We start from the raw sequence: 13,930 nt of genomic DNA, 5'->3' as shown, positions 1-13,930 counted from the left end.
TCCCTTCTGGGCTCTGCCTCTCAGTTCCAGATACAGCTCCCACTGATGTCGGAGGTGGAGGCGGCACCAAGTCGGAATTAGTGATAACATGGGAGGTAAGTCATCTGTCACATTTTACTGCTGTCTCTATCGCCCAGTAATGGTTTTGCTTAATTGTGCAGAATTGAGCGGAGCAATTTTATGACCCACATTAGGGCGAGATACCTCTCTTTGCCTCGGCTCTGCAGCACGCTGCCATTTTTCAGGCCAAGTGCAGGGACAGAGAGCACTTATTCTCACAGTTCACCAACCACAGATACACACTACTCTGTATATGCACTTCATAGAGCCATAATCTGGCAAGCTCCAGGAGTGCTCCAATGCAAACATTTTACATTTACACCAGTGAGTCAGTATGAACCATCTGCTACATGTAAGCCCCACTATTTGTTATTATTTACTAATTGACACATTTAGAGTTATTGCTTACACACTATGTAATTGTAAATACCATATTATGCATATATGCGTTTTAAAACAGCACAAAGTGGCATGGTTATGCTCCTGGTGATAGATGAAATCCTCAGGGACTCCAGATGGAAACTAGCTATTTACCAGTAATTTTGTGCAGAACATCTCTGACACTCTATTCATGAAACTCTTTCCCTTTAATAAAATGCTCTATTATATACATATATATATATATTTAAGTCTGACATAACAAAACAATCTTACATTGATAAAACAACTTGCAATTAATCATACATGATTCATGAACATGGTGATTTAATTTTGTAAATGCTGCAATTTTTTGCATTTTTGGTGGTTCGGCTAACCTTCTATTTGTCCTGACACCTGCCCTTTAATAACAGCAGGAAGCCTCAACAATCAGTTTAAAAACAGCAGTAACTCAGCAGCTCAATTGCCAACCCAACAGCGGGCTCTTGCAGACAAGAGACTTCACCTAGTATGCTTGAGTGTGTGGTTGGTACTGATCAGACAAACTCTCAACACACTAACTTGGTGCAGCAGTACAGTACAACACAGATTCAATGCAGAGATATACATATATTTCCTTCATATTTGAGAATCCTGCTCAGACGGGCCTGCTTGTTTCTACGTCTGTATGCCTTTTAATATCACTATAGTTTTGTGTTTCACTCCCAGCCCGTACCAGAGGAGCTGCAGAATGGTGAAGGCTTTGGCTACATCATTGCCTTCAGACAGACGGGCACAGTCATGTGGACACGAGCTGTTCAATCCACACCTGGAGTCTCGCGCTACACCTTCCGCAATGACACCCTCCCCGCCTTCTCCCCATTTGATGTGAAAGTGGCAGCTTACAACAACCGCGGGGAGGGCCCATTCAGCTCCATTGCAACAGTATACTCAGCAGAAGAGGGTATGAACACTCCAAGATTATTTTATGTGTCTGTCTGTACTTCAAATAAAGATATAATACCAGATTTTGAATTAATAACATAGCAAATATATAACATGTATATGGCATATGTAATGCATATATAATGTTACAGTCTATTCACTTTTGCTTCAATCAAGAATACATTACATTTCTGATAAATCATCATCTTTAGATATAGTGATAAAAAACAACATTGCAGTTCTGCTTTACATGTACAGTAGTGTTGTAATAAGAATGTTGATATATAAGTAGTCTTGCTGAGTTTTTAGTTTTATTTAAATGTGCAATATGCAACTTTCTGGAGGTGCTACATCACCTGCTCAAGTCCATGGAAACAGAAAGTTCAAACCATACTTTGGAACATTCTCCGTGGAGATAGTCAAGCTTTATGTCACACTGTTAAATATTATAGCCAAAGGAACCATGTCCATGAAAGAAGCAGGAGGAGGCCTTCAGTTTCTGAGTGCAATAAAAAAAACAACCTGCTTTTCTTTTTGTCTTATTTTTTGGCTAAAAAGTTAAATATTGTGGCTTTAATTTCCCAGCATAATTATCCATCAGATTAACCTTTTTACACTTGGCTTTCCATTCTCCTCAAGACAATTGCAAAAAGAAAACATCCATCTTGGTAAATGGTCACATTTTTCTATAGCTCTTTTCCACCTTCAAGGCACTTTACAAAGCGCTTTACAACAAGGAACCACTCACCCATTCACACACCAGTGTACACAGACACTGTGGGCAAGGTGGGTTAAGTGTCTTGCCGAAGGACACAATGACAGCATTCATCTGTGGGAGCTGGAATCACACCAAACAACCTGTGGGTCAGTGGATCTGACTGCTCAACCTGTGATGTTTTATGTTGAGAGCTGGAATCAAACCACCAACCTTCAGATCTGAAATCTTGATCCAATTATGTATGAGCTCAATAAGTAAAGAGTCAAAACTCAAATCAAGATAATGATAATGCAAATATTGCATGTTTACGGTGTGACCAAGTGCTTAAATACTGTTTAATCTTTCGTTACAACTCTGACCTTGGATAGCGACGGTGGAATTAATGCATCTTGCACTTCTTCCCTCCTCAAGTCGGGAATGTCAACTGAATATTAGTTATCACGGCGCTAGATTACTGGAAATCCTAGCAGACACTTACCACACAGCGCTGTTAGGGAGGTATCCAGTTAATTGAATTTGCCGGGCAGATAGTCTTCCTCTATGTCACTCACTGATTCCATTAAAGCAAGAACTGGGGAAATAGCACTGCAGTGGAACTATGGGTGTATTTTGTGCTGTACTTGGTTATTGCTATTAGTAAGTGGGGTTTTCTCTGCTGCTCTATTTCTGTAGTCCCCAGTGTGGCTCCTAAGAGGGTCGTGGCTCGGAGTATGTCTGCCGTACAAATTGAAGTGGTCTGGGAAGCTTTGCACGCCCTCCCCGAAAGAGTGCTTGGATACGAGGTATGTATTGCACTGAAATATTCCTCTTCCATATCTGGATAATAGTGTATTTCCCATCGGGTTTAACTTATAGCCTTCTACTTAATTATACTACTTTACTACTTTTAAAGACAGTTATAATTTAGTTTTTATCCAAGTTCATATATTGCACCATTGCCTTTTATAGATCAGAACTTTTGTAGTCCAATTCCCGCTGGTGAGCATCTGGGTCACCATTATTGGTCTTCATCATACCAGTTACTCTTCTGAGAATTGAAATGAGTCGCGCTCTATAATCTATTTAGCTGACTCCTAATTCATTTTATAATTCCTTAGAGAATTATTTATTGAATATGAAAAGCCCCTAAAATTGCAAACAAGAGCTGGCCAAGATCCTAGTTTAATTGCAGACTTATTAGCCATTAGAGTCATGCAGCTGAATAGCACAAAAGCTGCTGCAACACAAGTTCCTGAAATTATTGATTATTCTTTCTATCTAAAAGTGCATTATAAAATGGTATACTTAAAGAGGGAGTGTAGAAAATGTTTCAGTGGCGGTCATCTGGACACTGTTTCTACATGTCCAGGGGATTCTACCATGCTATAACACTGTTCCCTCATCAAAAACATGCCTGTGGTTTTATATGTCACCCATGCATGTTTGAGTAATCTTGCTTACAGTTAGCATTCTGAGTCTACATCTCTTAAAAATATTCTGACTCATCACCACCTAAACCCCAGCAGGCTAAACTGAGCAAAATCGAATCATTTTGCTTTATATTCTTCTTTCATTTATACAGTACTTATTCTAAGATATAGTTTATTTATTAGTATGGATTGGTTGTTGGATGATTTCTCTGTTCAAAATCTCACTATTATGCATTACTAAATAACACTGTAACCTTACCGCTGGTTCAAGTTCTCTTTAAGTGTGTTTTTATAGCTCTAACACAAGCAGTGACCTCCAGCACAGCTAATGCACAGCAGAATAATCCTTTATGGAGCTCTTCTGTGCGCTCTCCCCTGGTGCTCTTTCAGTGGCTGTCACCTATGGCCCTGTGCTCACGGCTCACAGTTGCCATAGCACGGCCCACATTGTCCCTCTTTACAACATGGCTCCTTTTGCTATGCCTAAAGTGGATTCGAGCTCCTCACTCTCAATGGGCCACCAGTATTATAGATCAGCAGCTTTAATTAACACCATTCAGAACGAGTATATACTGCATTTTCTCATACTCCTCTGAATATTATGTTACACTGAAGTCATTTTGAGTTTTATCTTACACAGCACTAATTGAAAAACACATATAATGTGGTCATTTGAAAAGCAGAGCCTCCCCTAAGGGAGATGTTTTGATTGAATTATTCATCTACTTTTATATCATGTTATACCAGCTTTATTGACTCTTAAGATGTCCTACGGCTAGTTGCAAAAGTTTATTTACTAAGATTTCACCCCACTTGCATATGTAAACTCACAGTGCTTTGGATTCAGCAGTAGAGCAGTTTTTTGCTATGTAGAGGTGTTATCATAGTTATCACTTGAAAACTAAACATTGGTCAATACCTTATATAGGAGAGGTGGCATCAGAAAGCATACCAGACCTCAGTACTGTATACCGTATGCACCGAGACGTATGCACCAGTATGCACCGAGACTCAGTATGCACCGAGACTCAGTATGCACTGAGTATGTTATGAATAAATGGTGAACATACTGTATAGGAAGCTTTGCAGTGCTTCCATTTTACTAACTTTTTTTGCCAAAAGCTGAGCTTTATATCAGATTAAAACGGCAGGAGTTTGTTATTAAAAACACAATATCAAATATTCTTGTTCTTGAATTTGCAAAAAAAGGCATTTCCATTTGTCTTATAAGTAATAAAATTGTTTTCCAGCATGTTAAGCAGCATTTTTTTTCTTTATTTGGTTCAAGAAACTGCTTAATGCTACACAGAATTCTTAATAAACATAGATCATTATTTTTCATTTTATTCATAGTCATGGCAATATCTGTCTAAAATGACTTCATAAAAGAAAGCAGTCTTTAACTTCCTGTTTAAAACTGCAGAACTGATTCGCTGCTGCCCCTTATATGCAAGACATGTTTAAAGATTCATAAGCATCTCCAGCGCCGGCTGATTCAGTCTAACTTTCACCACCAGGTCGTTTACTGGGAAGATGACACCAAACCGGACACTATAGGCAAAGTGCGCCTGACAGGGAACTACAGCGCCACCAACCTGACGGGCCTGAGAGCAGACACTGCCTACTACATCTCTGTGGCAGCCTTCAACACAGCCGGCCCAGGCCCTCAGACTGCACCCATCAACAGCACCACCAAGAAGTCTCGTAAGTGTGTCCCCAGAGGCACCCACACACCCCCACACACCCCCACACACACCCACACACACCCACACGTACAGACACACTTAGAACGTACATCAGCTGTCATAAACAATGTGAGTCTGTTGTACCAATGATGGTTAAAGCAAGGCTCTGCTTTGGCTAGCAGCTCGTTAAATTTCATCTGACATGACTCCTTTCATTTTGATCTAAAAGAAGCAGGTCCCTGTTATAGTGACGAGGGTTTAAAAAGAAGTGATGTTAGAATGTAAAGGATTTCTCGCGTATTATATTCAGAGTACTTAGATTATTGTGTACAATTGTAGTGGCTGCATTGTGTTTGATAATGGCTTGTTCATGGGTTTCAGAATGATGCAACATTAGGACTGTTGCCATAGCGATTAACAATTTAAAACAGAGTAGTCTATCTTTTCAATGGTGAAATGTGCTCAAAATAGATGGAAGTTGAAAACCGTGAACAGGGAACATGGATTTTTGACCTCAGTGGAAAAGTTCAGCCAGTAATAATTTAGTACTGTGTTCTGTGTTTTACTGTTTGCCTCCTATTGACATTGAGAAGGAATACAGTGAACATAGAAAAATGATCATCAGCAAGGCCAAAAATTCAAGTTAATGCATCTGATATAAAAATGTATTGAACAGATACATATGTACTCTAGTTTATGAAACTGTTGACCTTTTTTCTGTACCATTTTTGGTTCTAAAGTTCCATATGTTTTAAACAGACCATGTATGAAACATGGAACAAAAATTATTTCCCAAATTTCAAAGACCTGCAAATCATGTCAATAAATGGATGTATTTCATCATATCTTGTGTTATTCCATCTCTGAACTGTTGATGAAGGTACATGATTTAAAAAAATAATAATAATATTTAAAATGATAAAAAATTTGCTTGGAAGGACTGACATATTTTATAGAAATAGTTTCCTTTCGTTTTGAAGTAATATTAAAGTATTCAGAAGAAAATTATTATGAAAAAATTATGCAAAAACATGCACTTTCTACTTGCTTGCACAATCCATTACTTTTCCCTCCGTTACCATGACCTTTCTTAATAAAAAATCTCATTAGTCAAAAAGTAAGAGGTTTTTCAACCTAATCTTGTACCATATGGTAGAAAACTATATGAAGCAAATATTCAAACCAGTTTGTTAAGGATATGTAAGTGAGAACCAAGAGTTATCACTGTTTGTATTTATTGCCCAAAAAGTGCTGCATATTTCATTCCCTCTGTTACCAACATTTTTTTAATTTTTTGTCAACAACTTGAAAGAATATCACAGGTTTAACTTGACCCTGTTGGAGTGTAACTCTTTCCTACATTCTGATACTTTACTTATTTCAATAGTTCCTCTAGTTTCTGAATAAGAGACATTTGAATGTCAAAAATCTGCCCCTGTTTCCCTCCGTTAACACTTGACCAGACCCATATATCCTTTCAAAGCTTACTCTCCTATGTTAGAATTAGCAGTTTAACTAAGTCCCTACAAATATTAGCAATTCAGCATTTGAGCCACTGCACAGTATGAACCAGCAGTGATGTGCAATTTAATATTTTCCTTTTTAAACATGAGAAAACTGTGACAACATGCATCTAGCTTTAATAACATCTTTAATTAAAGAACATTCCCAACTGAGTAATAATTCCCTATACTATATGTGGATGGGAGTCATTGTAAACTTGCAAAGTCTTTGCCAACTCAAAATTCCTTTCATGTGTTGTGTGTTGTAGAAAAAAACTTAAAGGTGCATTGTGTAACTTTTCTGGTGGAGGGTCTGTCAAATGCTTTTTCTTCATGGAGATGCTTGTATGTATGGTATTAAACTTTTCTGTTTTCATGGAGACCAAACCAGACCAAATTACAGGTCAGATCTGTGGAGAGTTAACCCCACTCACAGTCAGAATGCCTGTTTTGTATTTTTGTTTGTTTTTCTTTTAGGTATTTTTGAGCTATAAATCCACCTCTAATTGAATAAATGTAAGATAGAGCTGTTTAATGTAATACTATGAAACATTTCAGGGAGAGCAATAGCGTATCCATAGAAACAAGCATGTGATGGACCCCCAACCACATATAGCATACATACATACATAGTGTATCTTTAAAGGAGTGACAGGGTATTCTAAAACTGATTTATGTTTCAATCAACATAATGTTTTTAGCTTAGGTAGATTTGAATTACATGTGACCTTATTGATTGTGGCGTGTCTTCATGTTGTTACAGGATACTCGGTTTGGCTACATAAAAATATGATACAGTTACAGACATTTTATTTATATTCTGAATCTGTCCACATAGAGCAAAGGTCAAACTAAATGGTTTTGTGTCATTGATTTGATTAAATATGTGAAGTATTTATAAGAAAATATGTAATTTTCTAATTTCACTCTGCTAATGTCTATCTAGCCCCAGACCGGCCTCCGCTTAATATTCAGTGGACTATGGTTGGCTCCACACTCTCTCTGCACTGGGATCCGGTTGTTGCCACAGAGACGGAGTCAAAGGTCACGGGATACTTGGTGAGTTTACCATTAGGTCTCTCACTTGTTCACGAACATATTGACATTTTTCATGTAGCACTTTCAATCTTGCATCAGTAGTTACTCATTTAAATTAAAAATCCTGACTTGTTGATTTGACAGTTCCCATATGATTATGCATAAAAGCAGCAGGAATTTTTTTTAGGATTTTAATTGCAATCAGTGTATCAGACTAATGTGAATTGAGATCCGGATCCTCCAAGACCACTTTGCCCGTTTTTTTATTAACAGTTTTTTTTACCCACTAATGCACTAACACACATTTGATCTAAGAGGGCACATTCTTCATCCAAATGCACTTTAACAAGCAAAGAAAACTTGCAAAAAGTATAAATATGAGTTGGGAGTAAAATGGATGAGGTACACACATCAAACTATGGCCATATAAAGTTGTTTTGAAAGTTGCATATAAGGAGCAGCAAGGGCAGCTGTCGAGTAATGAGTCATGCTTATTGATTCATACATCCATAAATGCGTTCAGCGATCAACTAGTTTTCTACTTTCTGAAACTAATTCCAAGCAAAACGAACGTAATAACTCATTATAATATAAACACTTCACTTCAGGTGCTGTTGAAAAGACACCGCTACAATGACATGACCACGCTCTTGACCTCCAAAACCAGCGTGGAGCTCAGCCTGTCCTCCTCCGACAACTATCTCATCCAGATCAGGGCCGTGAGCGAGGGCGGCGAAGGAGCGGGCAGCGAACCAATCCACATCCACAAATTAAGTGAGTTTGCCATTCTCCGTGCTTGCATATCATTTCCTTTCTAGCTCTTGATGAATCCTAAGTGAGAACTCAATAAGTCCTCTAAAGAGCGTTTCATTTGGCTGGGGTGCATCCCTCTCAAGCCACGTGTAATAGACTTACCTCAGAGGAAAGCAACCTTTTTAGAAATGCGTGCGCAGTGTCATCCATCTCTGCCATTGGGTTATTATTCCTTGTTGACTGGCTGCACAGCGCCGCAGCATATAAAGCAGTTCTGTGCTCCCATCCAGCTGCCGGGCTAAACTGTGAGGCGGCTCAGTGCACACACCGCCATCTGATAGGAATTTTATCTCCTCCGCAAGCTTAAATGGCCTCTCCTGTTCAAGCCAGGATTAATGTTGGGAAATATCACTAAAACAATTTCTGGTCACTTGTCAGGAATACTTTTGATTCAAGGGATGCCAGTGCTTGTAAAGGTGACTGTAGTACTAGGCGTGTCATGATAAATACTATATGGAGGAGTACATAAACAATACATGAAACGTGGAACAATAACTTTTGGGGGTCAATATTTATTGGGTATTTTAATTTGCACTAGTGGGAAATTTGTGGTAATTTTTTTGGGGAACTATGATGAAATTTAAAGACGCAATGTGTGACTTTTCTGGTGGAGGGTCCGTCACCTGCTTGTCTCTATGGAGAAGTTAATACTTTGCCTAGAATTTTTCACAGTTTGACATTTCACTGATTTATTTCCGTGGAGACAACCATCAGGCTTACAATAAGAATGCATTTTTTCAAGGTTATAAGTGATAAAAAACACCTGTAATTGAATAAATGGGCTCGGTCAAGCAGAAGTAAACAACAAGGCCAAAAATTCAAGTTAATGCATCTGATATAAAAATGTATTGAACAGATACATATGTACTCTAGTTTATGAAACTGTTGACCTTTTTTCTGTACCATTTTTGGTTCTAAAGTTCCATATGTTTTAAACAGACCATGTATGAAACATGGAACAAAAATTATTTCCCAAATATCAAAGACCTGCAAATCATGTCAATAAATGGATGTATTTCATCATATCTTGTGTTATTCCATCTTTGAACTGTTGATGAAGGGACATGATTTTTCCAACAAAAAGTATTTAAAATGATAAAAATTTGCTTGGAAGGACTGACATATTTTATAGAAATGGTTTCCTTTCATTTTGAAGTAATATTAAAGTATTCAGAAGAAAAAAGTTGACAAATGATGTAAAATCCTGCACCTTCTACTTGTTTGTACAATTTTCCCTCTGTTACTTTTCCCTCCGTTACCATGACCTTTCTTCATAAAAAATCTCATGACTCAAAAAGTAAGAGGTTTTTCAACCTAATCTTGTACCATATGGTAGAAAACTATATGAAGCAAATATTCAAACCAGTTTGTTAAGGATATGGAAGTGAGAACCACTAGTTATCACTGTTTGGATTTATTGCCCAAAAAGTGCTGCATATTTCATTCCCTCCGTTACCAACATGAGTTTTTAAATTTTTTGTCAACAACTTGAAAGAATCTCACAGGTTTAACTTGACCCTGTTGGAGTGTAACTCTTTCCTACATTCTGATACTTTACTTATTTCAATAGTCCCTCTAGTTTCTGAATAAGAGACATTTGAATGTCAAAAATCTGCCCCTATTTCCCTCCGTTACCACGTGACCAGACCCAAATATAACATAGATCAGTTTAATGACGGACCTCACATCAGAAAAGTTAAATACTGAACCTTTACATAGTCGAGGTTTGAATTATCAGATCAATGACATGAAATGAACTGATGTTAATACGCTGATGTTGTGGAGAGCCTCAGAGCTATTGTGCGATGCCACTCAAGGTACTTACTGTTTCTTCTCAAATCTTTATTGTATGGGAAAGCATTGGTCCAAACAAGCACCATGGGATAACTACAATTCTATCCTAACATAGTTCCCTAGCATCCAATTAGTTGTAGCCGTTGGCATTTAGTGTAGCGTAAAAGCTTTTGTAGAACAGTTAAATATTGATTTTCCCCACTGACTGGATGAAGCACACAGCACATACTTCAAGTTTCCTTGGTATTATTCTATATTTCAAAGTTTGAATTATTTAGTATCCCCTATTCTATGTGGAAAAATGTGGTGTTTAATTAAAGCCACCACTTTAAATGGTTTTACTTTATAATATGCCATTATACTGCTCTTGATAGATTGGATTTATATTGTTAGAATTAGTGTAATTTACAACATATTACTGGCTACTCTATTAGTGGAACACTTAATGGTGCGGTTAAGGTCCATTAATTGTCATATTCATTTAAACATTAAATAAATGCATATTGTACAGAGGATTTACTTGATTTAGGCTTAACTAATGAGATGTTCTGATCTCTTATGAGTGGCATAAAATTATAAATCTTTACTTTTGATTAAATTACAATTTTATTCTTAAGCTTTGGTGTATGAGTTTCTGTAAATTGAAGTTTGGTCTGTTTTACTGACATTCTTTTTGTTGCATTTTTGTCTACCTCTTGTTTTAAGACCACACCGGGTTCAGTAGACATCCAAAAGTTACCTCTGCTTTCAAGACAGAACATTTATTTTCAACTTCCAGTCTCTTTCCACACTTGTTGTTGTTGAGTGTCTTCTCTTTTTCGATGTGCTGCAGGTATGGGCGCGCGGGGCTCCGGGTCGACCTGCCCTGGCCTGTGGTACCCTGGACTGGCTCTCATCAGCGCGCTGCTCTGCTCCCTCTGGTAATGTCCAATCAGACCCCTCCATGCTCTTGCTCTTCAGTTAGACAAGGCTCTTCTCACTGGACTGACACAAGGACCAGGCTGCACCGGACAAGCACGAACTGGACCATCAAATCAAGTCTGGATGATTTTGGTGTATGATTGTAGTTTTTTTTTTTTTTTAGATTTTTAGATTTTTATTTTTTTTTGGAAGAGTGCAACCATGCTTTACTCCTCCTGACTTAGACCGTATATCCATGCAGAAGCTATTGCCTCAAGTATCCATTGAAGTCATCTGATCTCTACCAAAGTTGTAAGAATGGCTGCTGCTTCATGTTTTTGACCCTTTAGGCATATGCTCTTTGACAAAAACATCACTGTAATTAGTAAGTTTGCTTGTTTTGTTTTTGGTGTTTCAGATCTAGTTGTGTGAGATGTGAGTTCATAGAGATGGGTCAATTTTGAACAATCCATCTCCGAGAACAGATTTTATTTTATTTTTTTTAAGTTAGTCATGAGAGCCAACACCAATATTTAGAGCCAAATTTAATGCTGCTCCTGGTGAGATTTGCTTAAAGTCCACACTAGCTGGAAAAATGTGCACAAAACCACCAGTTCCACATGAGAATAGACTTAAGAGAACATTTATTTGTCTCACAATGGGGAAATTCTACTGTTGCAATGAAAGATCAAGAACAGCAGGATGATGGGAAAAATGCTAAATCAAGATAAGTAAATATTAAAAATCCATGAAATAATAGACAAAATCAAACACAACAGTGTGTCGGTAGAATACAGATATAGGGATACAAAACAATTTCGTACAATACATGATGCTATGATTATGTACAGTACAGCATATGGGCAAGGATAGAAAGCAGGTAAAGATACTGTGAGACTGTTACGTACATTATGTACAGTAAGTAGCCATAACTATGTTTATTTACAGTACAGGTCTATAAAAGTAATATGGGCTCCCAGTTTACACTAAAGCGTAACAGCGCCTAAGCGCAGCAGCACAGCATATGAGCAGCATACACACAGGTATCGCTTTCCATTTGAACCAGTTGGACAGTTTACACAGGCAGTGTCATACGCGCATTCATCAGCCGTCATTATGCTACGTGGCGCTCAAAATAGGTTGGAGTTCTAATATTGCACTGTCAATGGAGCGTCTCTAGGCTTTTTAGCAGGGAAAAGACAGGAAATGGGCACACAGTATCAAAATAAACTTCCGATGCCCTTTCAAAATACATTCTCTAAAACCACTACAGTCACGCATCGCATCCAGAAGCTCGGTGAATGACTCGTGATGGACTATGGATATATAATATAATATAAAAACACTTTATGGCATCAGACAGCATCTTTACAAGATCAACTTCTGAAGGAAAAGGCGCATGGTGCAGACAACCAAAGTGAAGTGAGTAGTTTAATTAATGCGAGCACCGCAGATACGGTGGCTTGTTATCGCTGCAAAGCACCGTCTCTCTAGGTGTCAACTTTTGTGTTGTGATTTAAAATATAATTCATCCAATCAACAATAAATACATAAACAATGTAAAAAGTGTAGTGAGAATACATGAGAATACACAGAGGCTGGTGTCAGAGGAGCAGATGTGCTGCCTCTGGTGTAAATTGAAGCTTTTAAAAATACGCGCATATGCAGCTCTGCTGACGTTGCATGCTGCTGACACTCCTGATGTAAGTTTCGAGCAACTGTCAAATAGGACAGGTGAACAACTGAGAAAAAGAAATGGTTTTCAAATGTGAAAAGATTTGTGATTCAGGAATGTAGTATATATAATGTTGACAGAATAACACAAAAGATGATCGCCAAAATAAAATATGAAATATCATGAGAATTACACCATTTAGGAAGCATAAGAGCTAATTTTTCATGAACAACCAATTCAGAAGAATCAAATCCTTGATAAATCACTTACTAAAAATCAAAGTACTTCTATAGGTCTGTATAACAGCTGTGAAAAAACATACAACAGCTTACATAAGAAAAGCAAAGGGCATGCAGACATCTTACATGAGAAAGTATTGATTCTTCAGTTTACAATGACCCTATGCACTGTAAGTAATACGGCACGCAGTGTGGATATGACTCCATTCAAACAGGCTTCAAAACATCTCCACATCCATTTCTGAACTACTATTAATACCACACACTACGATTATCTCAATTTGTGCAGATTTTTGCCAAGAGAAGCACCTCGAGCATGCAGACAGTTTCACGGATTTGTCGAGTACATTAAGTCGGCATCTCAAATTGATCAACGGTGCCTCAGAGCCACTTATCTTTGCACATTGAAATAATATGAACCCTCAGCTGCTTAAGGCCCCTCCACAGTCTCTGGAAGGATCCTGGCATTTGGCTCTCTGTCTCACTCCTCTAAATAATAAATGCCTATCACAGCCTGGTTGCAGGAGGGAAAAAAATAGGATTGCAGAGAATAGAGACGTGTTACTGTGTCGGGCAGGTCCCCAGTGTAATGCTCCCGACTACAATTAGACGACCCCTGTTCTAGATACATAGATCATTTTACAGTGTGTACAGCGACCACCCACTCTCTGCTCCCATGACCAGATGGACCAGTGTACGTTGGATTACATGATGATAACAGTGCCTTCATCACTGCTTGGCTTCAAAGGTGGAGAGATGTTTTGATGTAAGGTGGAAGTTATTTTGTCTTTTTTT

At 38.0% G+C, this 13,930-nt stretch overlaps 1 protein-coding gene across 1 annotated transcript in view; it reads left to right on the top strand.

Moving 5' to 3' along the window:
* The window catches only part of cntn3b (contactin 3b), a 98,455-nt gene extending 87,210 nt beyond the window's left edge, over positions 1 to 11,245 (top strand). Inside the window, exons 16-22 of the mRNA XM_020935816.2 lie at positions 25 to 95; positions 1,147 to 1,381; positions 2,753 to 2,862; positions 5,007 to 5,193; positions 7,623 to 7,735; positions 8,323 to 8,488; positions 11,154 to 11,245. Coding sequence (XP_020791475.1) covers positions 25 to 95; positions 1,147 to 1,381; positions 2,753 to 2,862; positions 5,007 to 5,193; positions 7,623 to 7,735; positions 8,323 to 8,488; positions 11,154 to 11,245 — 974 coding nt within the window. The remainder of the gene's footprint in view (positions 1 to 24; positions 96 to 1,146; positions 1,382 to 2,752; positions 2,863 to 5,006; positions 5,194 to 7,622; positions 7,736 to 8,322; positions 8,489 to 11,153) is intronic.
* The last annotated feature ends 2,685 nt before the right edge of the window (positions 11,246 to 13,930 follow it).

This window comes from Boleophthalmus pectinirostris, unplaced genomic scaffold (assembly GCF_026225935.1).
Source record: "Boleophthalmus pectinirostris isolate CB_2022bp ecotype Guang Dong unplaced genomic scaffold, ASM2622593v1 HiC_scaffold_3, whole genome shotgun sequence".
NCBI lineage: Eukaryota > Metazoa > Chordata > Actinopteri > Gobiiformes > Gobiidae > Boleophthalmus > Boleophthalmus pectinirostris.
This window is presented reverse-complemented; position numbering and strand designations above follow the sequence as displayed.